Source organism: Solea senegalensis, linkage group LG3, assembly GCF_019176455.1.
Source record: "Solea senegalensis isolate Sse05_10M linkage group LG3, IFAPA_SoseM_1, whole genome shotgun sequence".
In the NCBI taxonomy this organism is placed as follows: domain Eukaryota; kingdom Metazoa; phylum Chordata; class Actinopteri; order Pleuronectiformes; family Soleidae; genus Solea; species Solea senegalensis.
The window spans coordinates 28435482-28460976 of record NC_058023.1 but is presented as its reverse complement, the minus strand read 5'-3'; the positions used below and the strand labels follow the sequence as shown (position 1 = coordinate 28460976).

At 42.0% G+C, this 25495-nt stretch overlaps 1 protein-coding gene across 1 annotated transcript; it reads right to left on the bottom strand.

The window, feature by feature from the left end:
* Positions 1–6121: 6121 nt before the first annotated feature.
* Positions 6122–25201, bottom strand: gpr37b (G protein-coupled receptor 37b). The gene is made up of 2 exons (XM_044022447.1): positions 23436–25201; positions 6122–11052 (listed from the first exon to the last, which is right to left on the bottom strand). Exons 1-2 carry the CDS (start codon positions 24462–24464, stop codon positions 10234–10236), a joined length of 1848 nt encoding a protein of 615 aa, XP_043878382.1. The 5' UTR covers positions 24465–25201; the 3' UTR covers positions 6122–10233.
* Between the last annotated feature and the right edge of the window lie 294 nt (positions 25202–25495).

Here is a 25495-nt window from a genome sequence, read left to right as displayed (position 1 = left end):
CACACGGGGGTAACATGCAAACTCCATGCCGAAAGGCCCTTGTTCCGACCGGGTCTTGAGCCCGGCCTTTCTTGCTGCAAAGACAAGGAAAATACATTTTTCATTCACTCCTTTAAAAGAAAAAAAAGGCTCATGGTAACCACTGGCAACATGGGAAGCCTTTATGGAAAATATCATCAATTCAGTACTTGGTGCATGAATGCTTGAAGGTCCAAACTTTGTGTTCCCTGAAGAATTAAATGGATATGTAAGCATGTTTGTGATCTTGTACTGTACTTTCCTGTCGTCTTGTAGATGGCGTTATTCAGGTGTTTACAAGTTTGTTGATGAGACGGAGTGATAAGACGACCAATGACAAGAGAGAAAGCTGACCTATCATTTGAGTGCAAAGCTAGCAACTGTTTACTGAATGTCAGCAAAACTGTGGATCGGCTTGTTGATTTTGGGACTGAGCAACAGAGCAGCAAGAAACTGACATGTTTGGATATGCTCTGTGCACACAGACAGATCGTGCTGCTGCTGCTGCTGTGGACAGCATCCTCAGACAGGGCATGTTCTGCTCAACTGTGGTGCGCTCAACTGAATGTCTTCTATGATGCAATAACCCGCATTCACTTCTTGACTGGTTCTTACCAGCTGTGACTGGACTAAAAAGTCCAGTTAAAGCTTACTTTCGGATTAACTTTCGGCTTTTTTGTCATTCTTTCCAAAACTAAGCGACAACATCATGTTTGTACTACCGTGCACATGAATCCGTGTATCACTTGTTTTTCAAAATAAAAAAGTTAAGTTGGATAGATATTCACAGATTCAAACTTCCACGATCAGTAACATTTAAACGAAACATTGCTGAAACACATGCAAGACAAATGTTGAACAATAGCAACGTAGAAAACAAGCTACAACCTCGTTTTCATCAAAAAGAGCCGCCATCCGAGCTGGAGCAGCTACATCAATCTCTACAATGTGCAACACGCGAAAAAGAAAAAAAATACTCAAAATTGTCACCATAATACAGTGTAGTGTCATTTTTGTTGATTTGCAGACATTTTTATCGTTGTCCGCTAGAAAAAGATAGATAGAGAAATCAAAACTTGATGATTCTGGAAATGCTCATTTCCTTTTTCATTTCATTTAGAAAAACGAATGAATAAATGATACATGAATTCACGTGCCCACATTTTACATACTGACATTTTTAAGCAGGTCAGTGCTTAAAAATGTACAGGAAATAGTGCATTTGGACGTGCTTTGTCAGAGTTACTTGAATATATCCTTAAGTGGTATTAGATGAGCACTTCCTTTTGTGTGGAATAGTCTCCATGGAAATGAGAGTAATCAGTAAAAGTAGGTGGTTGCACAAACAAAGGCACTGTGATTATGACTCATCTGTACCGCTCTACATTAATGGCTTCAGCTAAGGGTTTTGTTTCTCCTCAGTTTTTTTTTTTGTGCTCCGGTAATGATGTGACCATTCATTGACCAAGCAGCTGCTGGACAAAATGACTGAACATTCGTTCCCCTTTCACTCCAAAGTATTGACGTGGAAAATGTTCACAAGAAGTTCCAGAACCACTTGAGGTTCTGGAACTTAACTTAAGTTAAGTAGGGACTGCGTTACCCTTTGAAGTCTGTCTTTCAGCTTAAAAGGACAAGATCTCCTTTAGCTGTACAAAGAAAACAATCAAAATAAATGGTACGCAGAGCAACTCACTTTCTAACTTGAATCTGAGTAACATGTTGGCTCACAGAGGCTGGTAATATGCAGGAGATGAGGTTTCAACCCACTGAGTCACATCTCAACTCTTTCTGTCTTTCATGTAAACATAATCAGTGGCAGTTCTCTTTGTGTGTGTTCTCATCTGTGTGAGGCTCTGCTGCTGCTGCTTTGCACACTAAATACTGATGTTTTTCCAAATGTGTTTTGTTTCATATTTATTCTAGATGCGAGCTACTTGCACTGTGCTGCGTGGTGCATTTCTTGGACAGAAATGCAATTATGGATCACATACATAGAAAAATGTAGTGTCTAAATAACGTTTATCAACCCAAGTGTAATTGATTTGGAATAAAGGGCTTTTTCGTGAGTTACATTGAAATAGAAGCTTTTCAGAAATGTACCTCAAACAAACCAACAGGATGGAGTTCCTTACAGGCGATGGTGGCTCAGTGGTAGAGCGAGTTAAATGTCAACGGGTATGAAAGTAGTTTTAATAGAAATGCACTGTATGAATGGGTGAATGGCAATACTGTAGTGGAGACTAGAAAAGTACTATATAAAGAGCAGAGAAGCCCCGAATTCCCTCTCCCCGGCCACTTCATCCAGCTCTTCCGAGGGAATCCCGAGGTGTTCCCAGGCCAGCAGAGAGACATAGTCTCTTTAGCAAGTCCTGGGTCTTCCCCGCAACCTCCTCTCGGTGGGACGAGCCCAGAACACCTCACCAGGGTGCGTCCAGGAGGTTAACCAGATGCCAAAGCCGCCTCATCTGCCTCCTTTCGAGCAGCGGCTCTACTCTGGAAATGCCTAAGATCCTCCAGGAGGACACTGAGGACATGGAAGCGTTGACCCCCATATGCTCTGAGAAAACAGATGGATGGATAAATGCTAAATGGCCTGAATTAATATGGCACTTTTCCAGTCTTAACGACCACTCGGAGCGCCTCACACTACAAAGCATGTTCAAACGTTTTCCATCATTTGCTCATCATTCGACTCAGCCATCAAAAGGAAATCATCATTCAGCTCAGCTAGCTGAGGAAATGTGTTTTTTAGGCCCAAGGACACTTGGTTCAGGCAAGTGGGCGACTCTCGAACCTCCTAAGACACAGTGGCTACGTTTGAAACACAGCTTGACAGCAGTGTTGCGTGTGCTGCAGTTACCGCTTCAGTACTACCTTTTTTTCCATCAACCATATGCTCGTTTTTTTTATTTTCCAAAGCAATTTTCTTGCACCTGCCAGATAAATTGTGCACACGAGTCCCGTGGTGAGCTGTCAACCAGCAGTTGGTTCTGTGCTGTGTTTTAAACAAGACCAAAATCTGTAATGACTCTTTCAGAAACAGTACTTCAATTAAGCTTTGGCAGCCACACAACTCAGCATCTCATCTCCGACTTCATCCCATTCTATGTTCTGTTCAGAAATTGAAATATTTATCTTATCTTTTCCACAACGCTGAACAGGACTTGTGTTGCTAAATTATGTATTTATTCAACACAAGTGGACGCATTTGAATTAAATTTTTTTCTCTTGACCAGCAGGATCTGCCATTAAAATGCATGAGAGGGCCACAGCAGTGCTCAGAGAAGATGAGAGATGAATGGATGGTGGAGCAGGAGACAGAGAGGTATAGACAGAAGGGGAATTTTACTGAGCAGTTTCCAGTGAACCATCTCGATCTATCTTTGCACAATCTTTGAAACGAAAAATCCCACTTAGCCAACAGTGGAATGTAATAGTGTCTCTTAAACTGCAGTTTATCGTGTGTGTGTGTGTGTGTATGTCTGACTGCTACTGCTGCTTTTTTTCCATGATTACATGTTTATATTGCGCTGCATAGACAAATACTGAAACTGTACTATATAAGTACTGTATATTACATATTCAGCAAAGAGCAGAAATGTCTATTTGTGTGTCTGTTTGACACACCAGGCAGAGAATGTTGTTGAATTTTACATTTGCAACTCTTTAAATCATCCAAGTTTGGTCAGTCAGAAGAGATAAATACACTTTTAGTCTATAAAAAGGGAATATCTAAAACAGACAATTGGCTGCAAGTATTACAATCTCTTGGTCTTGATCTATTTTTGAAAGACAAAAGTCACAAAGATGGTAATTAACAGTCTGGTTAGCGCGCAACTCTTTGTAATGCACTGCCAGCGAAAGTCGAGCCAGATTGCTTGGCTGGGACTTCCTGTTTTTAATAAAAGCCCAATTGGACTGAAAAAGCAAAAAAGGTGGATATGCATCACAATAAACTTAAAAAAAACCAAACTGCAACCTTGGCTTCCCAATTTGATTTTCAGCAGCTGATGCTGACGAGACATTTCTGTTCTCTTTCTTTCCCCCCAGGAAGCAAATCTAACATTTCTCTTTGACAGACAAATAAAATGCCCATCAAACGTTTAATGTGACACGGCTGTCAGTATAATGGGGAGCGGTGCAGTATGCTGCTTTATATCGATGTGTATTTATATAACCAGGGCCTACTTTAGGGCCTCCAGACCTGAAAATAGAAGCACGATAAACAAGATACAAAAAGTGCCAAAACTGGATCAGAACTTCTCAGTGTTTGATCATGAAAGGCCTGCATGCTTCAATAGGAAGTTAAACTGGAGAGAGGGGGAAAAAAAAGGCTTTTGAAGACAATTGTGAAAGAACAAAAGGACAAACAGCCACAATGCACTGTGGCACACAGCTGGAGCTGCAGACACTGTCGCGAGTATGACGCTGATTGAGCATGAGCGAGTGCTTACGCAGGAGGCCAATGATTTTTTGAGGAAATTAACAGAATGCCTGGCACATCGCCTGTCAGCTTTTTCTGGGATGACACTGTCACACACACACACACACATTTTCTGAAGACCTACTCTTACTCTAACCTTATTTTACTACTACTTCCCACCAATAACCACGTAATGACCTAAACCTCTGATGGGGCTGAACAAAAAAAAGAACTAGCTCCCCACAATGTTGGTAATATCCACACATGTGCCAGGCTTTTGTGTTTGACAGGAGAGAAGAGACAGGGGAGACAACTGATAAATGTGGCACATTTCAAAGCCAACACTTCTTCACCATCAGACGTTTTACAATTAGACTTTTCTCTCTTTCTCTCTCTCAATGACAGATCACTGGTGGATTTTATTCACAGCACGAAATGAGCAGATAACTTGACAGTAATGGGGCTAAAAATGTACATAAATGTACTTAAACTCAAGTATAAAGTTTTACTTCCACAATGTTTTTTGTTCCTTAGCAGGATTATGGAAAAAGTACTTAACAGAGTTTTATTAAACTTTGTCGAGGCATGGTCTATGGGCTGTGGAAACTCATTAAATTTTGGTGTGGATCCAGAACAAGGGTGGCTCTAGGAATTGGCCGGATAACAAGGCCTATTTTTTTTTCTTGCCTTAAATTAAACTATAAAGGTTATAAATTAAGCTATGAGGCATAATTTAAGGGAGCTGCTGGGCCTCGGCGGAAGTATGCTTTCTTTTGCCTGCCATTGTGGAAACACGTAGGCGTCTGCTCAGTGTTCCAGAACAACGTTAATTCTGTCACTGGAGGTATAAACAGTTCTGTTCTGCGGCCTCAATGCACACACATCGGCCACTGTCGTCAATGCTGTACAACACTTTCTATGCAACAGACAAAGAAATGAGAGAGAGAGAGAGAGAGAGGGATGTGTAGGATGTGTTGGAGGAACGGCACAGAGTGATACATTGCAGATGAATATTTTAGAGAATTCTCCGTTTTGTGAAGAGGAAGAGAAATTACAGCGGTAGTAGGAGGATCTTACGGTAATCAGATCATGAGGACATTCTTTGAGACTTTTTGCAAAGACGGAACGTATTTCAAAGGAAGACAAAAACAACCTTTCATTACAGAACTGTAGTAAAGCCAATGGTGGAGATTAGATGTAGTACAATGCAAGTTGAGCTTGTTGCATCCTGGGGTCATTTTGACTTTAAATCCTTCCTTTATTCACTTGTTTTTGTTCATATCATGTCTCTCCACATGCACAGAAACTGCTGACCTTCCTTTTGAAAAGTCAATCTTCTTAAAAATATATGCTTTCAGGGGCATTTATTAAAATCAGTACAATTTCAGCTTGAGTTGAGGACTTTTTAAACTCTAAACTCAGTCTCTTTTTTCCAAATAAACATTGCTAATAGTATCCACGGTAACGATCCTTTGGCAATGTGACAAAAGACTGAATTACAGTATCTCTTTTCTTTGGAAAGAATGGGGGAGTTATGGAATTATGGAGGGTTCTCTTTCAATTGTGTCAAACAATGAAAGATAAATATTGTGCCACTAAAACCTTCCATTTTCCTTTAGCTTACGCTCAACACTCACACAGTGACCCTAATTCACACAAAAATCCACATTACACTCATTGCACATTTAAGCTTTTAATATACAGTTTTCAAGATAAAGTTCTTTGATAAACAAAGGGACAGTTTTGGCTATTATAAAAAGCTATTTAGAAACCAGTGACGAGACACAACAGTGGCCGTGTGCTTACATTTTCAGCAAGTTTTTCCGGTACAGACACATTTTGCTCAGAGTGACGAGGAAGGATACTCACAAGGTTCTGAATAAATGTCTCACGGACTGATTTACAAGAATCACTTCATCAATAGTTTGAACCACGTTACGACACACTGAGCCATTTAGAATGATCTACACTCCCAGAAGCATGTGGAAAAAAAGGATGATTAGGTGAAGGAGGTCTGTTTACAAAAAAAGTGAGAAAAAAACAGATTAGTTATCAGCTAATGGGGTTTAATCAGAAGAAAAATGCTTTTTGTACAAGAACATAAACTAATATTTGTGGACAGGTTTACACATGGGCCCCTGACAGTGATGCTAATAGAAAGAGTTGTCAAACAGGCTGAAGGGCATTGTGTTACATTGGTTTGTTTCTTGCCCATTTCCTCCGAAGTGCTGCAGGCAGTGCCAACATTTCCAACCAAATCTCTTGAAGCTCATAAACAGGAGTTTATTAGAGGTGGCTGCTGCTCCTAGCTAGGACAAGGCTTCTCTCTCAACTGCATGTATACACTTTATTTTTTGGACTGGCCCTGTGTGGAGTCAAAGCTTTGATGTGTTGTGGTAATGTTGTATTTTCCCTGTACTGATAGAGTCAGTGGTGTAGTCTACATGATATGCAGTCTACAAAAGGGCCAGGATTCCTGTACAACCACTTAAAAACATATCAACACCATTCTTTTTGCAAATAAAGGTGGGGATATTGGTCATTTTCATTAGAAAACGTGTTAAATATAATACAATTCATCATGTACTCTCATACAGTGAAGTAGTGGTTAGTGTTGTTGCCTTGCATCAAGAAGACCTGGCTTCACGACATGTTCCAACCAAGGTTTGCATTTTCCCCCTGTTCGTTTGAATTGACTGTAGGTGTCTGTTTATGCAACCTGTCCAGGGTGTGTACAGGTCGCCATATGTCCAGGGCCTTATGTTGGCTGGGATTGGCCCTGCAACCCTCATGTGGAGGATACGGGTGGACAATGAATGAAAGAATGTGCACTCATGCCACTTTGAGTGTGTGTAGCTGTTTTTTGGACAGGGGTAGAGGATGGACTTGACGAACCAAGGTGAAATGAAAAAAAAAGGCAAGCAACTCTTTTGTTCAACAGCCTGGAATGGAATCTGCGGCCACTTAAGAGGACAATGAGTCAGTAGAAAATGATAATAAAAACAAGCTGTTAGCCTGAATTTAACATTACTGGTAACTGAAAGTTTCAGACAAGTCAGCAGAAGTTGGGTTTATGTGTAATGATTTTTTTTTTTTGCTCTTTTTTACTGAAGAGCAGCACATCCAGTGGGGGTGACAACACACTCACAACAGTAGACCACACTATTCCAATGGATAGAGCTGAGGGCAAACTAACCTTCATGCTGAGAGACACCCAGAGATGGTGTGCTCCTACCACAAGAGCACCAGAGACAGACACAGAGAAGGTGTTTGGCAGTGTAGAATCATACGTAAGATCCCAATATACAGTATACCAATGAACATCACACCTGGGTCATCACAGGGTTCACCGCTATGTTTCATACAAATTACATTTCAACAAATTACTCTTTTTTCTTTTTTTTCCTGTAGTACACCTGTTGATATCAAATGTGTGATCTTTTTTGAGTAATACTGTGGTTTGAATCTTGTTTTGACCCAGGTCTGATGAGTAGGATTAAGAAAACAGATTTACAGTACAATACACTTGTAAATTTATACACTGTGAAAAACATTTCGTTGGTTCTCCTTAAAAACGCAGGTAATTAAACGAGCTAAAGCTAGCAGCTAGTTGGCTAATGACGCTAATATTAGCAGTCTCAGAGGGACGTTTTAATCTTTACCCCTGACTCATTTCTTTTCAAAAGGGTCTTCAATGTGGACAACAGGCCTAGTCTGGTGTGTTTGGTAGGTACTAAGTCGTTAGCTACATGTGCTAACGATGACAGCTTATGTGCTCGACTTTGGAACAGATTAGCGCACTGATTAAGCCTACGCTATATGAATGTAAGTTTTTGGTTTGAAAATGTATAAAAACTCTTACATAAAATTGCAGTTAGAGCCTGTTTCGGCTTCGTTTATAATTGTTGTAAACTATTAGATTGGATAACCACAATTCAGTACACGCTGATATTGTAAATTGTCCATTTGATTTATATAGTTGTGGTATCACTTTGTTTTACAGTTCAGAAATCAAATAAATACTACTCACACTACTGCGATAATTGGTACAAATCTATAATTCCACTTATATTTACAGGCCAGTCGTAAAAAGTATTTACATTTTTATCATGCTACATTGGCACTTAAAAATAATAATAATATAATCCTAGTTTGTAGTAAATGATTTACTACGTTTTATAACCAGTAACTAGCACTAATTCGATTTTGTTCCAACAAAATAAAAATATGGCAATAATGAAATCTACTCTACAAATATAAATTATGAGTGATAAATAATTGTATTTTTTCATTAGTTAGTCATCTACTACACATAAACGTTCTGTAAAATAAAGTGCTACCATACCTGTAGTGTAGCTGTCAAACAACTATCAATAAGGTGATACCTTTAAACTGTCTGTGGATCAGTGAAACTCCACATTGATTTTTTCTTCTTGTCTTTTGCTACTCCATCGTTTAAATTTTCAGGAGTGGCAGACACGGGTAATCTGTCTTCTTGTCCAGAAACATAGTACGCAGCTCAATTACTTGTGCCTCTAAGTCAAACCAATGGATTTGTTGTTTACAGCGCATTCATCATAAGAGCACCAAAAAAAGTGTACAGTATATATATACAGCCCAAAGTGTAAGGCATAACATGATACAACAGTTGTAGTGCAGATATCCATTTTCAGTCCACTTTACACTGAGTCCGTCCCCTTCAATAATGATCTACTGTGTTGTCTTCCATTACTTTTCACTCTTTTCACCGTCACTTTGTCCAATTTAATCAGTCGGGTTTCATCTGATTCCGTTCAACTCTAATGTGATTTGAATTAGTTCTCCCAAAGTGTTTAGTTCCGCTCAAGTCCGAGTCTGCCATTGTTGTTCTCTGAGACCAGCCCAGTTATGTCTGAGTCAGCTGGATATTTTTCCATATACAGTGTAAAAGTTTTGATTTGGGATTCTCCAACGTCGTCTTTGTGTTTTCCTCTTGCAAACTGTCACGAGACGCACTCTGGTTTAATTTTCAGAAGCCTTGTTCCCGTGTGAGCGTCATTACATCAACATTTGCAGCTGATGTAGTGTGTACAGTAAAGCCACATCTTTTCATTTACAGGCAGCTTCTGCCCACCGTATGCTGAGTTTGTGAATTATTGTATCAGGTTTTCTCTGATTAATTAGCTTAGTCGCCCTCACTTCATCAGTGACACATTTAGAAGGTGATTGAAGATTTGCAGTCCACTTTTCCTGTACATAAATAATATTTATGGTGGCCAAACACATTTATCGCCAAAATGCTGTGACAGATTCTGTGCAATAATTTGTACATTGTACAGCATAAATATTATTAACTTTGCGTCACCAATACCATGAGGCCTGCAGTTTTTTTCCGCCTTTCCGTATTAGGATAATTAAAAGAAATTCACTTGATTCAAGCCTCTAGTTGAGACAGATTAAGAGGTGTCCAGAGATATTTAGGCATACAAGGTCAACAGAAGGGAGGTTTGTAAGGTTTCAGGCAGGTTTGCTAAAAAATATGACCCTGTTTTTCAGCACCGCAGGTCATGAATGTAACAAAGGTTTATCTTTTTGTTAGCTTTCCTGGGAAATAAGGGTTACACTGTAAATATCCAGTCTTAGTAAACGCTGGGGACATAGGACACTGGCTGAACATGATTATTCAGTGTCTAACTCCCTTCTGTGACTAGACCAGGTAAGGCAAATGTCTCGTAGCCTAGTGTGCTAACCACTATCCACGGGCTAATAGCAGGGTAGTGAAATCCCCAACCCTAATACGGAATGTCACTTTAGCAGTTGGAGCCAGCAGGTGTGTAGTTACTCAGCTCCCTGCGGATGGTACTGAATGGCGACAGCTCCAGCTCGGTGGTGCACTCATGTTCGTTATCGTCACTGCCTGTGGCTGAGGATGGCGCGTAGTTACAGCAGCAGCAGCAACAGCAGCAGTCTAGAAAGGCCCTGCCCAGTGGACGACAGAGGAGAAGCAATAGCGCTGGCGTCACGGCGGCCCGGCAGAAGAGCAGCAGCTGGGAGAGAAGATGGAGTATAGACATGGTGTGCTCGGGAACGCCGGCTGCCATGTAAGCCGAAACTATGTTGCAGATGTTTTCAGGCACGACACAAGCACCGTAGACAATTGCCAGCGCCACAACAGTGCAGTTCATCTGGCTCTCCAGCCGGATCTGCTTCTTGTTGCTGCGCACACTCGCCTGCTCCGCACGCCGGATCTTGCGCGCCGTCACCAGTGAGCACCCGATGGTGAAGAGGGTGGGTAAGCAAAAGTAGCAGCCAAAGCACCACCACAGTCGAGCGCCTTCGTAAGTCAGGCCCAGTACGTAGAGCATGTCTGGAAGTGAGGTGGATATCCTGATGATACAGCGTTCCTCGGGGGGCTCGTCTGGAATCCCCGTGTCCTCCGCCACCAGCTGACGAATGAGGAGCTCCGGCAGGGCCAAGAGAAGGGCACCGATCCATATGACGGCCAACTTGGCAGTTGTAGATGTGCAGTTCTCGATCATCTCGTAGTACATCTGGACATTAGTGGCAGCCCGGAAGCGGTCAATGCACAGAGCACACAGGGTAAAGGTGGTCACACCTAAAGACGCCACCTGAGGAGACAAGCAGAAATCATTCATCAGGACTGGTGTCGCTTTAATCAGTAAATCCAATGAGTACACAGGCAAAAGACTCTTTAAAGATGCACACGCACGCAGGTCGTATTATGGTGATGCAAGAACAACTGGCAACAGCAACAAATGGAGCGCTCCTCTGGTTATCGTTCCCTTTATCGCTTGCATCAGGTAAACTGCTGTGGCCTATGCCTTCCAGTCAGGATATAAACACTCCTCCACAACCTTATCCATTCATTCATTCTCTGCAAAATGCAAGCTCTGTGTGTCTTGTCCATTAGGGCTGCTGTAGAAACGTGGCTTCACAATAAGACAGCCCCCTGAAAGCAACCCCTTGACTAAAGTACATATGAAAGGTTGATTCCGTAGTTCTTTGTCATGTCTTGCACATGCAACGGCTCTGCACAATCTGCACTACCTTTATGCTCTTATGTGTATAAACTCTTCTTCACCATCTGGCATATCTTTTTTAGGACGGCAAAATATGCCAGGGAGCTGGAGTGTGTGTGTGTATGTGCACCTCAGTTCTTACATGAACCAGAAAATCTGCCAAACTGAAACCGCCACTCATCCCTCCTCATTCTCCATCATCAAATCTTGCTCGCCATCCCTTCCTCTATCACTTGTCATCTCCTCCTCTCTTATTTTTCCTCCCTATACATATCCTTCTATTTCCCCTTTGTACACCACCCCCTCCTTCCCACCCACTCCCTCCCTTTAGTTTAAATTTAATTAAAGCCAGCTTTCCAGATGGCCACAGTGAGCTGGGGCTTTAGTTGCTCTAAACACATACTTCCTGGACAGATATAGATGCACACACACACACGCACACTCTAACATTAATGAAGGGTGACCAAACAGAACAGTGAGGGTGTAAGTGGAGCAGATAAACCACCCACAGACTCCAGCACTGAATCGTAATTGTGATCAATCCGACTGCATCTCAAACCAGTAGGGCTTACTACCTGCCATCATGTCACAAATTTGCAATTGAATTGATTGCGTAGGGTTTGAAATCGGGACTAAAATAGGAAATCATTTGTAATTAGTTATTTAAGTGATGTATTTTTTGTCACCGGCAGGATCGATTTACGTTAATCACGTTTGTGTGAGCGGTTTCTTCATACTCTTCAGATAAAATGACTTGAGCTGAAGGAGTGATTTGTGTTATCACAGCATTACAAATGCCAGCCACCAATTGAGCACAGCTTATTTTCATCAATGTATACAGGTGTTGTTTCTAGTATGAAACATTTGCATTGGTGTTGATTGCACGGGAAGACGTGTTGTTATGACTGAAATACAGGAGTACGTACTGGGTTACCGTGAGTGCACACACAAAATTATAAGCTAAGTCTGGCCGCTGGCAAGTACGCGCCGTTGCATCAGCGCGATTCTTTGCCGAAGTTGAAACATTTATATATCCTGTGTGAAGACAGCGTAACACTGCAGGAACCAGCAAAGAAAGAACTCATTACGACTGATTCTAAGCGACACTGTCAGTATAGCAAGGCGTATAATGTTGCTATACTAACAATCAAACAGCAGTGAAAAGTAATTTGTTTAAATTATGTGTTGTAATAGTTAGTGTAATATCTGCAACATGACAGGTGTCGGTCTCCGACTGTTCTGGCACAAGTATAAACAGGATCTTTTTCTTTTTTTAAAGTAACACATTTAACATATAACATGTTGCTGAAATAGATAAAGAGCAACTCTGTTCACATCAGTCTCTGCCTCATGTGTCAGTATGAATACCATTTATTTCTCCATCATACATAAACCACAATTTCTGCACTTAAATGCCGCATATTTAATTTTAATGCTGGGTGTTTTTCAGAGTGCCCGACAGACTTGATCAAAATTGAGAAGAAGTGTCTCCATTTGCTCTTTGTACTAACTTTCAATCTCTTATTTTTTTTATGGTTTAAAGCCTCAAACCAGGCTCCATGTGTGACCCACTTTCTCCATGCACACCTGCGCTCACACATGCGGCGACTGTACATGTACAGCAAACAACACACAGAAACTGTCAGTGCACATGGATGCTTGAACGTGGTGAATATTTCATGGCTCGAACAACACAAGCCTGGAATGGCTTTAAAGGCTGTCATGGAGGACTAGGAATACCCGGCTTTGATCAGCTTGCCGGGGCGGAGAGCAGGGGCAGGGCGAACAAGCATAGCTTTGTACTAGAGGGGAGATGAGAGAGAGAGAGTGCAGGAGTCAGGCAGGGTGGGGTGATGAGGATTCGAGTGTGTGTGTTTGAGAAAGGTGGTTATGAATACGACGTACAGTATGAGAAACAGAGACGGAACGGAAAAAGAATAGGTAATGAGTTAGTGGGAGGAACAAAGAATTGGGGCTTGTGGCTGGATTTTGTCAGGTTGCTTGCAATATTTTGTGTTCCGCCTTGTGTCCTTAATGTCTTGCGTCCTGTCTCGTGTCTTTTTAACCACTGCTGCAAACCATATTTCCCCCTTGAGGGACAATAAAGCTCTGAATTGAACTGAAGGCGAACAGACAGTGAAGTGGAGAAAGACCAAACTGAGACTTGACTAGTTAAGCATTGCTATGACTGTAGGTAGCCATGAATGACTCTGCCATGTTTGTTTTTCATAAAAAGCTGGAAACTGCTCGTCTTGACACTGAGAACTTACTACTCTTTGAAAATAGTAATGCAATGATTCGAGAAACTTCTGTTTAAGAGAGGAAAAGAAGCAACAACACTTCCATTTTTAAGTCTGTAATAAACTCATAGGTAAAAGCCCAGTGTAACATTTAGAAATAGAATCAACCAACCCATAATTAACAGTTTGTAAAAGTGGAATGATATTTATATTTGGGCCCTAACATAAATAAGAGAGAATCAACAGTCCTTATATAGCCTCAGGTGTTGTGTATTATCTGTTCATTTTGAATGCTAATATCTCAATTATTCACATTGACCTTCTGAAGTTATTCAAGTAAAATTAGAAATGCATATATGAATGTATTCCACCTCATTATACCAAATTCTTCTCAACCTTGGACCTCAAGGTCTCAGAGAGACGAAATCGCCTTTTATCCATAACACGTGTTTTTCAGGGTCTTCTGCAGCAGCAGGTGAGAAAGACGTTTTCCCCCGGTGCTGTTTTTTAATAACGGCCCATTAACTTCCTGATTAAAGGTCCTGCGAGCTGCTGGCACACAGACCTCCATTTATTAATTGGGTTTTAACAGGTTCTGGTGGAGCCTGTGCAGCTGTACTGTGACGACAGCCACTGTCAGGGATAATGGCTGTTATCTGGTGATGAATGGGTCAAAGAGGAGACACAACAACACAAACCCACACATCGTCTTTGTCGTAATGAGCCAGGGAGACAAAGGGTTACTCCTGCTGCTGTAGTCCCTTCTTCTGGGTTGAGTGTGCGCCCCAGTGCAGGCTCCTGCAGACCATAATTCTAGGCAAAGAGACCGCGCCGGTGACAGCCGCCATCCGTCTCACAGCTAAGCTGTGCTGCGTGTCTGAGAGAGTCGCCGTGCACACCCGTACGTGAGCATGCTGCATTTATGCCAGTGCATGTGCACATTTTTGCAGCATTATAATGTTGTGGATGTTGCTTGTGGCTGGTGTGTGTGTGTATGTGTGTGTGTGTGTCTGTGCGTGGGGTTATGGCGGATGGAATCTTTCATCTATCTGCAGATCCATGTGGGAGGAGGAAGATTCTTCTCTTGTGATGTGAACGCATGGAAAAGGCCATGGCCAACATCTCTGTGTTATATGTGGTATAAATCTTCTATTTTAAATGGACAAAAATACTTTTTTTAACACAGGACTTGCTCCATTGAAAGCAAAACCTATTCTATTTGATTTGATTCTACTCTAGGCATGCAACAGCTGTTTATGTGGATAGTTCAACATAAAATCATGGAAAAATATACCCTGGAGCCAACACCAACTTTTATGAGCACAAAGACCAGAAAGCAGAACCTCTAAAATCAATAATTATCATATTATGTCTTTATTGAGCTTTGTAAAAAAAAAAAAAGGAAAGAATATCTACTGTTTCCAAGGAGACGACAATAGTCTTTTCCATTTTATGACCAAAAAAGAGGAAGAAAAGAGCTACAGAAATTGGGCGAGCACTCGTAATTTTTGTGCGTCTTGCTCTTGTAATTTAATTAAATTAAATTAAATTTAACAACAATCAATCACACAATTCTTTCCTCCATCCTGTTGCTTTCTGCCTCAGCCCTTTACGGCGTGTCTGAGGCAGTTAATTCCAGACAATAAATTCCTCTTCCATTAAATTATAACCTGACCTGTAGAGTGTACAATGGCCGCTGGGAAATCTTATTCTGGGGTCACTGGTTCCTACCTATGTAAGTGTTAAGTTGGCGGCAACACACAGTGCAATATCTTTTATATCAATCCTTTTGTTTTTCAATCTATTAAGGCGGATCGAAAAGTGACACAGCATTATTCTTTATTTCACCAACATATCTAATTCATACTGTCAATCTATGAATATTTCATATTTCCATGGTAATCACCAATTTGCTTAATTGCAGCCAACAGCAGCCGCTCATCTCCGACTCATCATACAAAACACGATCGACTCATCCACAGACAAAGCGCTGACTCGCCGTTGTGCAGTATGTAGAGCCACTAATTACATACCTTTTAAAACATTTACATATCTACCAATTAGCTGTCATTTGCATGCCTGGCAGACAACACTGAGGGGCACAAGGTCCCGCGTGTGAGTTTATGTGCTGCCGCAGTGTGTGCACTGTAAATGTGGGTATGTGCATACGCCAAAGATTTCAAATTGTAAGTGTGTGTGTGTGTGTGTGTGTGTGTGTCGCCCCTTAAGGCTCACTTCTAATCACAGATAGCTGATGCAGAGAGAGGGAGAGGGAGAGAGTGAGAGAGTGAGAGCCGTGGGCAGTGATCAGTGGAGAGAAGGCCATCCCACCCATCTGGAAGATCAGCACAACCTACTGCTTTCATGCAGGATAGCAAGTTAACTGAATATATAGACAGAGAGACAGTCTGTGGGTGTATGCACCTATATGCATATTGATTACTCAAAAAGTGTTCAACTGTAAAATGAGAAAACAAAACTTATTTTTACTTGAATAAACCAAAACAGACCAGTGATTGTTCCACACGCGGTCACAGGCACATCCACAGCTCGTCCGTGACTCAGTGTGTGTGCACTGTGCTCACACAGTGCTTCTCTGTGTGTGTCCGACTGTCTGAGTTGTGCATTTCCTTCTCAGAAAATATTTATGTTCATGACAGAAAGTCAGTAAATTTGGAAGAAAAAAAGTGGACAAATATGCACAAGGAAACGGCACGAAAAAGCAAATGTAAACAAACAGACATCACTTCCCTTTCTTTCCCCTGGCTTTCTGGCATTCTGTCTACATTTCTGTTATTACATCTGTGTAGTGGCACCATTTTGTCACACGAGCGACGAGACTTGACAACTTTCCTCTGATTTTAGAATGTTTACTTAAAGAACTTGGAAGTATATTACAATTTAATGATTTGTTTGCAACCTGTCATGGACAAAAAAAGTAGCACATTTGAATTGGTTTATAAGACGAAGTCTGGTGTAGGGCTGAACAATTATGATATGATACGACATGAGAGGGAGTGGTACTTGTGTTTTTTTTACATAATTATTCTCATTTTCATTTGAATAACATATTTAAAAATGATTCCTGTGTGATATTTGTGCAGATCTGTGAAAGAACAACGGTGTTTTCTTCAGTCTGTAGCATAAGATGTGTACAAGTCAGGACAATATTGAATCTAAAATGGCAATTTGACAAGAATTTTGACGTTATTTTCACTGATGTTGCAGTGTGGAATCCTATAAATAAAAGTGCGGACTGTGCTCTCTACATTTTATAACCCTGATTGTTCCTTGAAAGTGTGCGCACATGCGCATGTGCAAGTTGAATCACTGAATGTGAACGTGTCGGGGTTGATGTATGAGCTGCCATTACCACCAATTTCAACACAATACATGAGTCTTCCACTGGCCCACTGTGGCTCCATGCAGCCCTGTGTGCCCCTCTTCATCCTCTTTCTCCGTTTCCTCCTATCTTCCTGTCATTTTGCCTCCTCCCTGAGCTTCTTCGCTGCTCTGCTCTCCCTCTTTCTCTCTCTCTCTCTTTCTGCCTGCTGAAGCCCACTCTACCACAGCAGAGACGGCACAGCTTTTGCCTTCAGGGGATTGTGTAGCACAGTAGAGACACAAATTAAAGAGATTCATACACCGAAATAGTTCAGGGTTGAGTTGAGTGACAGTTGTAAAATAATGCAAAGGTGTGTCAACCCCATACATGCATATTAAGTTGTGTGCAGCAATTTCTGTTTGTGGAATTGTACAATATGACACTGAATAAGAAAATGTGTCTTTAGGGAGTCGCTAATGTCCCAAGATGATGATTGGCATTAAGCTGTAAATCAGATTTATAAAAGTGTGAACACGGCCATGTGTGCTCACTGATGGGAGTGGTCATTAGGCGTCCTTAATGAGAGAAAAACAGGTTTTTACGGGGATCTGTTGAGCTGTTGAGGCGGAAAAACAGATCCACAGAAACTTCATAACCTGTGAATTCGCCGTAATCCTCACCAAGGCCTAACTTTTTGGATTATACGCCAGCACAGGATCACCACAAAGACAGAGTTACAAAGCACAGAAGCCATAATCAAGAAGGCACTGCGACGTCAGCACATCCTCGGTGAACTGAGATGATCCAGTGGGTGAAAATATAGTGCATTTCTTGCACTGCATGTTTACTTGTCAAAAACAGAAAAACCTGTCCTGAAATCCGTGGCATGCCAAGCTGGAGCCTAACCTCATTTGATCGGCGCAGGTCTGGGTGTAGCTCATGACATCACCGAGGACATTAACCATGCTACCTCGCAGAGCATCGTTCACAGTTCAAGAGGACTGGACTTTGCTCTATGAAATATTAAAATGCCTTGGACTATTTCTCTGTTCCTCCATTTATCATTTCATTTTCAATCTTCTTTATTTCCATCAACTCAAACAGTCGTTCCACAGCTTTTGCCGTTCCGTCTGTTTTCTTTCGCCAGTACGATTTGATATAGTTGCATTTACCGATCGTATACAATAACTGTTGGACAATGACATTAGGAATTCATCTTGGACTTTGTTTTTTCGTCGTTGTTTAGGGTTTAATGAGACAATTTCTTCAAATCGCCGCTTTACAGCGGTAAAGCTTGTTAAAATGACTCGCTTCCCTATTACAAAATAAGCATACGAAACGCTTACTGCGCTGGTTATTTGTAATTCCAGCCTACTCATCCAATCAACTGCCAGGTACGGAAAACACAATTATTGCCCATTAGTTTTGCTTGAATTTGCTGATCTGTGCACCACCGCCTAGAGAGACCGTCTGCAGCGACAGCACCAAGAAAACGGCAGCACGTCTGAAATAATACAGCCTCCCATTTTATTTTGTGCAGCAGTTTCCTTACAATATCTTTTCCCCCTGCCACTTTAGCTTGCATGTCATACCTTCAATTGCCCTCTCATCGAGGTTAGGAAAATTCCACACTCTGCTAAATCCAGAGTAATACAAGGTTTAGTGAAGACAGCACCGTGGGTGCTACTCTCCCTCTGCACACAGCCATACACTGAAGATTTGATCATGCACACACACAAACACACACACAGTTGGCTGTGTGTTGCATATGTGACTGAACGTTGATGCCTCACTGTGACTGAATTTGGATTAAGAGCCACTGCATAGGGTGAACACATACTTGTATCTGTTGCCTTTAGGACATTTTCTGATGTAAACACTGACCTTTTCAAGACCAGTTTAATGGGGAAGTGGTTATCCTTTGGTGTTAAGATTTGACTGATATGGTTAAACCCTTAATGCCTGAATATATTTCAAATTAGATATATAACAATAATTATGTGTGTTTTTGCTGTCCAGCAGATGCTAAATTATGTGGAGATTGTTGTTGTTTCAACCCTTACTGCTCACACGACATGGATTTGTGCCGCAGGCACACTCTTATATGGACGTCCTGGGGGAGTGTGTTTATAGGTCACATCTTCAGACTTTACAAAATGTTGTGTTTTTTTTTTTTGGTCTTCTTATGTGTTGTCAAAGTTGTGATTCATTTTATATCACTTTGTTTTTTAAACTTGGAGTAGCGGTAATTGTGCAGAAATCACAAAATAGATAGATTTTGTTCATAAAAACGAGTCAAGTGAACTTTGATCGGGACGGATTTCCAAATTTCAATATATTGCACATTCTCTATATTGCCTCTGTATATACATTTTAACATAGCAATGGAAAAAAAACAGCCTAATCGCGACATTTAAGGAATCCCCTCCCCTGGAGCTCCAGGGAACTGTCCTCTCCCGTACCCGAGCAAGGCACTCCTCTGCTGGACACAAGTGCCCCATGCAACCCCACCCTCCCTGGAGCTCCACCATGCTTCAGGGAGCTCTGTGCTCTTCCACAATTTTCGTCACATACATTCTATTCTAGTAAATCAGCAGAAGAAGCGAAAACACTCCGACCACTAGATGGCGTGCTTCCAAATACGCATCAACCCGGCATTAGTGGGATACATACGCTACCTCAGCTGCGTTCATACCGGAAATGGTTTGAGGCGAATTCGGGGGATGAGACTTTGAGCAGGATGTATGGACGTAAATGCAATGTCCTAAGAGGAATGGCTGTGCAGACCTGTGTGTGTGTGTGTTTTTCACTGAATGCTCCACAGGGAGAAAGTGATCCCCAGGCTGCATTATTCACAGCCTGATACATGCATGCGCGTGCACACACACACACACACACACAGAACCCAGTACTCATATCCTAAAAAACTAAAAATGCATAGTCATAAGCTATCACGAATGCTCAGAGACAAGTGAATGCAAATCCCAAACACACACACACACACACACAGACACTAGAGCTCCTCAATAAATCATTTTGCAATTATTTCAACATGTATTGCAATTGTGGTATGATTCATAATCGGTGTGACTGATCATTTTTACAACTTAACTGTGAAAGTTATGAGAAAAAAAAAGAAGAAAGAAATTGCAGCTGTGTCTGTTGACTGTGTTACTGTCAACAAACACAACTTATGTCTTCATTTAAAAAGCAAGATTTTTTTGTTTTGTTTTGTAGTTTATTTCCTGGAGCACTGCATGATTTCATCATAATGCTGCTTTGTCACATGCTGTTTTTATCTCTCTCGAATAACTACAGTGTATTTCGAGTGGGATGTTGCACTTGGTCGTGTTGCAATTTTGATTATTTCTCAAGCCGTTAACACCGAGCGTATCCAAGACGGCACGTTTGCATTACCGAAATTATGCGACGGTTAGTGCTATCGGAAAAATTCCACTGGTTTCTGAAAGCTGAGAAGTTGCAAGTTGGTTATTACCGTAATTTCACTCGCGCTGTTGCAGGAAGGAAGCTGGCGAATCAGCATCTTTCTCACCAGAGAGGAGAGAGTTGGAAAAATGCCTATACTCAGTTTCCATTTTTTGTGTGTTTTTCCGAAATAAAACTTTTAGTTTTTCTTCATTTTAAATTCTTAATACACTATTATAACATGCATTTAATTGTAAATAACTGCCAGATATTGAAAGGTTATCTGGAAAAATGGGTGTTCTGGCAATTTTATGGTTAAAATAAGCAAAAAGACTTAGGCTAATCAAACTGTGTGTGTGTGTTAGGGCTGCACAACTATATTATAGCACACACACAGTCTTTGCAGAAGAGATTTACTATTAAATTTATTTAATAACATCCTGTGGTTGTTGAGTAGTTCATATGCAAAAACACAAGAAGGAGGTCTGTTTCCTCTTTAATCCTCGATAATTAAAACATATGCACTCACAAGGTGTTGGTAACACACACTGTGCAACAGACAAATGGTAAAGCATGGTTCCAGCGTGTGATCAATGAGGCAGGTGTGGGACAATATACTCTATGAGCTATGTAATTATCAATCTAAATGATAAGCATCAAATAAATGTAACTCGGAGAATCAGCGGTTTCACCGCAGGCTTAGTTGTAGAACACAGTTATAGGTTGACTTTGAGAAATGTATCTAAAACTAAAGCAGTTTTTTTTTGTTTTTGTACATAGCAGGACTGTTTGGAGGGACAGTTTGAGCATTTGGCCAGGGTATTGCCCACCCATGTCTACGTCCATGTCAGATAACGTGTGTTGTTGCCAGCTGTTATCATCATTTCTAATTCTATGTCAGTTCTGATTATTGAGCCAGGCCTGTACCTAGGGACAGCTGTGCAGGCTTTTCATTCTTTGTTTTTTTTTGGGATCATTTTGTATTCATGCATATTTTTATGTTGACCTTGTTATTTCCAGCTCAGCTCCTACAGTGAGGCTCAAATACGCTGTCCACAAACAAAAAGTGTTACACTCATAGCGTTGAGTGCAACAAATGTCCCATTGAAATCCATTCAAACTGCAATTTTTGTGCTCACTTCCATAACAGTATAATACACGCATTTGATTATACCTGGGTGTAAATCTGGGCTTTTGATAATTTTTTCAACTCTCCACCAGAAGGCGTCATTTTGACCATATTCAGCATAAGGAGAAAACACATGCTATGAACACTAGATGGTCACAAAATGTGAAATCTGATATAAATCACAAACCCAAGATGTGACATACATGCTTCACTTAGCACAGTCTGTCAAACAAAGGTGAACATGTTCTCCTCAGTCAAAGCCTCTAATGCTATTTGTGTGTTTGTGCTCGACAAAGCTCAGCAACCACAGCATGGAAACTCATCACAGAGGCAGTTTGAGGACAATAGCTTAGTGTCGACCTGCTCAGATTACCACCTCATTATGTGACGGCCCTCCCTGTCCGTCTGTGGGCTTCTCTGGAAAATGGGATCAAAGTTGAAATCACCTGTTCTGGCGTCTCGCCCGTTTACAGAGGCTGGAGAAAGTCAAACTCCTCCTCCTCTCGTATTTATGTCTAGTCTGGGTTTGGTTACATTTGTTTTTCTCTGCCAAACCGCACGGTAAATCTCTCTTATCGACCACTCACTCATGCGCCGCAGATACCAAGCATTTCTTTCACTTTAGACTGATGTAATCTAATTTATGCATTAATCGGGCCCCTCCTTGTATTTTCTTTCTTTCTTTGTGCAAAGATTTGACAAAGACCATTCCGTACAAGCTTAAGACCCCAGAGCTTGAAATCCCTGCTCTATATAAAAGACCCTTTTTGGGGCGAATGTGACACTGGTGTTATTGCAGTAAGGGCACAGAATGAAGGTATTAACCTGGTGTTAACTTGTCAAGCATCCCTTCACTGCTATGTGAAAGATGGGTGTGCATGTGTGAGTGTGTGTTGTTTGTTATCAGTCAGGGTGAAAGTGAGATGGTGAGCATGGTCTAACATCCTGGTGTTAATGTGTGTCCTGTTCACATGCCTTGAGGGTGGGGTGAGGTTGTCTGTCTCCAGTAGCAGCAGGTGTACAGGTTACAAACTGAGTGTGCTGGTTGAGGCGACACTATCTGATGAACCAGTGCTTTGAAACTCTTAATTTAAAGCTGCAGCGTGTAACTTTTAGGGATCTTCGTTGTTGTTGTTGTTGATGTTGAATTCTTTTGTACACTGCTTCCTTCATCATCTCTGAGCAGTAGAATTTAATTCTTAAAATATTCGTGGGCACTGCTTTGTGTTTTCATTCAAGGTGTTACTTTTTACAATGCAGTAGTAACTTTCCAATTTCCTTTAGTTTAATAAATGATAATGGAAATGAATGAAACTCTTCTTTCTCATTACAAATGCACTGTTGTTAAACACAGCGGTGGGTAAGACTTTCAAAAGAGAATCGTTTCATAATCGAATTGTGGCCCCTGAATCGTAATCGTTATCGAGGCACATAAAGCAAACTCCTACTAACATCCTACTTCCTTGGATTCAATTTTCATACCACAATGTCCATTTTTACGTACAGTTTAAGCTCCTGGCATGAAATGAATCTCCTCCTGTGTACATTGCAACCCAAGACGATCTAAAAACTGCTATATGCGAAATACAGTGAGATTTGTGTGGAGGTTACAGGCTTATTCAGCTTTGTGTGAACTTATTTGACGCACCACAGTTATGAATTTTAACATCCATTCACAGCAGGAGTGTGAAAGCTCATTGTCTAAGTGCAACAGATGTCACTGCTGGGTGATGACATTCAGAGAAAACAGGTTGAACCACATTAATCACCCGACATCAAAACATCCCAATATAAAAACGACTGCCAATGTGACCTTCAGAGCAGCATGACACAACACAAACACACACATTACCTCCACATAGGGCACCACTTTGCAGGTGAACTCCCCCAGCAGCCAGGACTTGGTCAGCTCGTGGAAAACCACCATTGGCAGGCAGAAAAGGATGAGCACAAAATCCCACACAGCCAAATTAGCCAGCAGAGAATTGGAGATGCTCTTCATGTAATAGTTCTGGCACACGATGCACAGGATGGCAATGTTGCCCGCTATACCCACGAGGAAAATGACCCCGGACACGCACGTGATTGCATACGCGCCGTAGGTCTCGCTTGTCACGGGGTAAAAGGGGTTCTTGATCTCGTTGCCGAAATCCTGCGGGCTGGGTGGCGTGATCGGTGTGGCGTCCCAGGGGTTCTCCTCCCTGAAAGTGAAGAACTCGGGCCTCCTGGTGAAAAGGTCAAAGGGCAAGTCGGTGGAGGTAAGAGCCGCTGGCTTGGGGATGGGTTCCCACGGCGACTCGTGGGGTTGAGTTAGAGGTACTGCGCTTTTGTTCAGCCGGTTTCTCCCCCTCTTCCAGGCTTTCTTCTGCTCGTCTTTTGTGCCTCTCTTGAGCCTGTCACCCTCTTCGGGGCCCCCTCCCCCGTCTCCCCGGCCCATTGATGAAGACTTAGCCGCATTGTAGTGTCCACCTGCTGGCGTCCTCATCGTACTAAGACCGCCATTCAACTTTATCCTCCTATTATGGTGGCGCGTCGCGTCCCAATGTGAGACAGCGTTGGGATCCTCCATGGATGTCACGGTCCTGTTGAAGTTGTGTCCAACTCGCCTCGTTTCACCTGCAGTGATTCTTTTCCAATGGTGAGTGAAGTTGAAAGTCCCCCTGGAACCCGCCGACGACGCACCTGTGGCGTATCCCGGCGAGAGCGCACGGTCCCTGGCTTTGTTTTGGTGACTCTCGCGGAGTGACGCATGGAAACTCCTGGCAGAGTGCGCGTCAGTGTTGCCCTCCTCGTGAGTTCGCACTTCAACATCACTTCTGAGTGACAATAAGACATGTGCGTGTGCAAGTAACACAAACAACGTCCCAGGCTGCAGAATCATGGTCCTGGAAATATTAAAAAAGAAAAAAGAAAAGAAGAAGGGCAGATTTAAATCCTCACAAGTGCATCCTCGTTGCTCCTGTCGGCAGCGCGGGGAGACTTTTCCATTCAGTCAACACCCATGTTGGTTGAAAAAACAGCACAGAGTGGAGCGCCACACTCAGGGAGGGAGCTCTGCAGACTTGTAAGTTATAAAAAATGTAGCCCAGTTTCACGTGTGTGTGCTGCAGCTGCACAAATATCCAAGCACAGTCCGAAATCTGTATGCATTACCGAGCAGGACGCACAGTCAGGCTGCACCGAGGGAGAGAGAAGGAGAGACAGCAAACGGGGAGAATTGTTGCATATCCACGCTCACACACACAATCCGTGCAGCATCCAGTTTCCAGCTGTAATTAACAGCATCCGACAGGAGTGTGTTTGAAGACTGGGTTGGGTCGATCTGCAGCAGCGGCAGCGGCAACGCAGTGCAGTCCGGGGTAAAGCGCAGCGCACTGTAGGCTGTGATGCGCGGGAGTATAGCAGAGGGAGAGAGAGAGAGTGTGTGTCAGAGAAAGAGGAGGGGTGGAACCCTCTTTCCTCCGTCTCTTCCTCGTCCTCTGCTTTCTCCTCGGGTATATAGGTCCGCGCGCTGGAAGAAATTGGACTCCCCTGGCGGCTAACCCCGATCTGTCACTCCTCATCCATCACGGAGCATCATCCACAGCAGACTCCAGCTCCGCCAACAACAGCCGAGAGGAGCCAGCCACGCCCGACAAGACGTGCTAATAAATACATCACACAGTTTTAATTTGTGCGCACAGGCGGCGCTGTGATATCGATACAGTCCTGTACTTATACAAATAATTTCACCCACTCTACTCAGATGCAATATTAATAGTGCTTAGGGCCACAAATGTTATCAGATACTAACATTTTCAAGTCAGACATATTGATATTGATGGTGATAAATGTCAAATTAGGATTAGTTTTTGTACGTTTCAAACTTCAAAATTATGCAAACAAGAACAATTATGTTATGTTTCAAAGTGT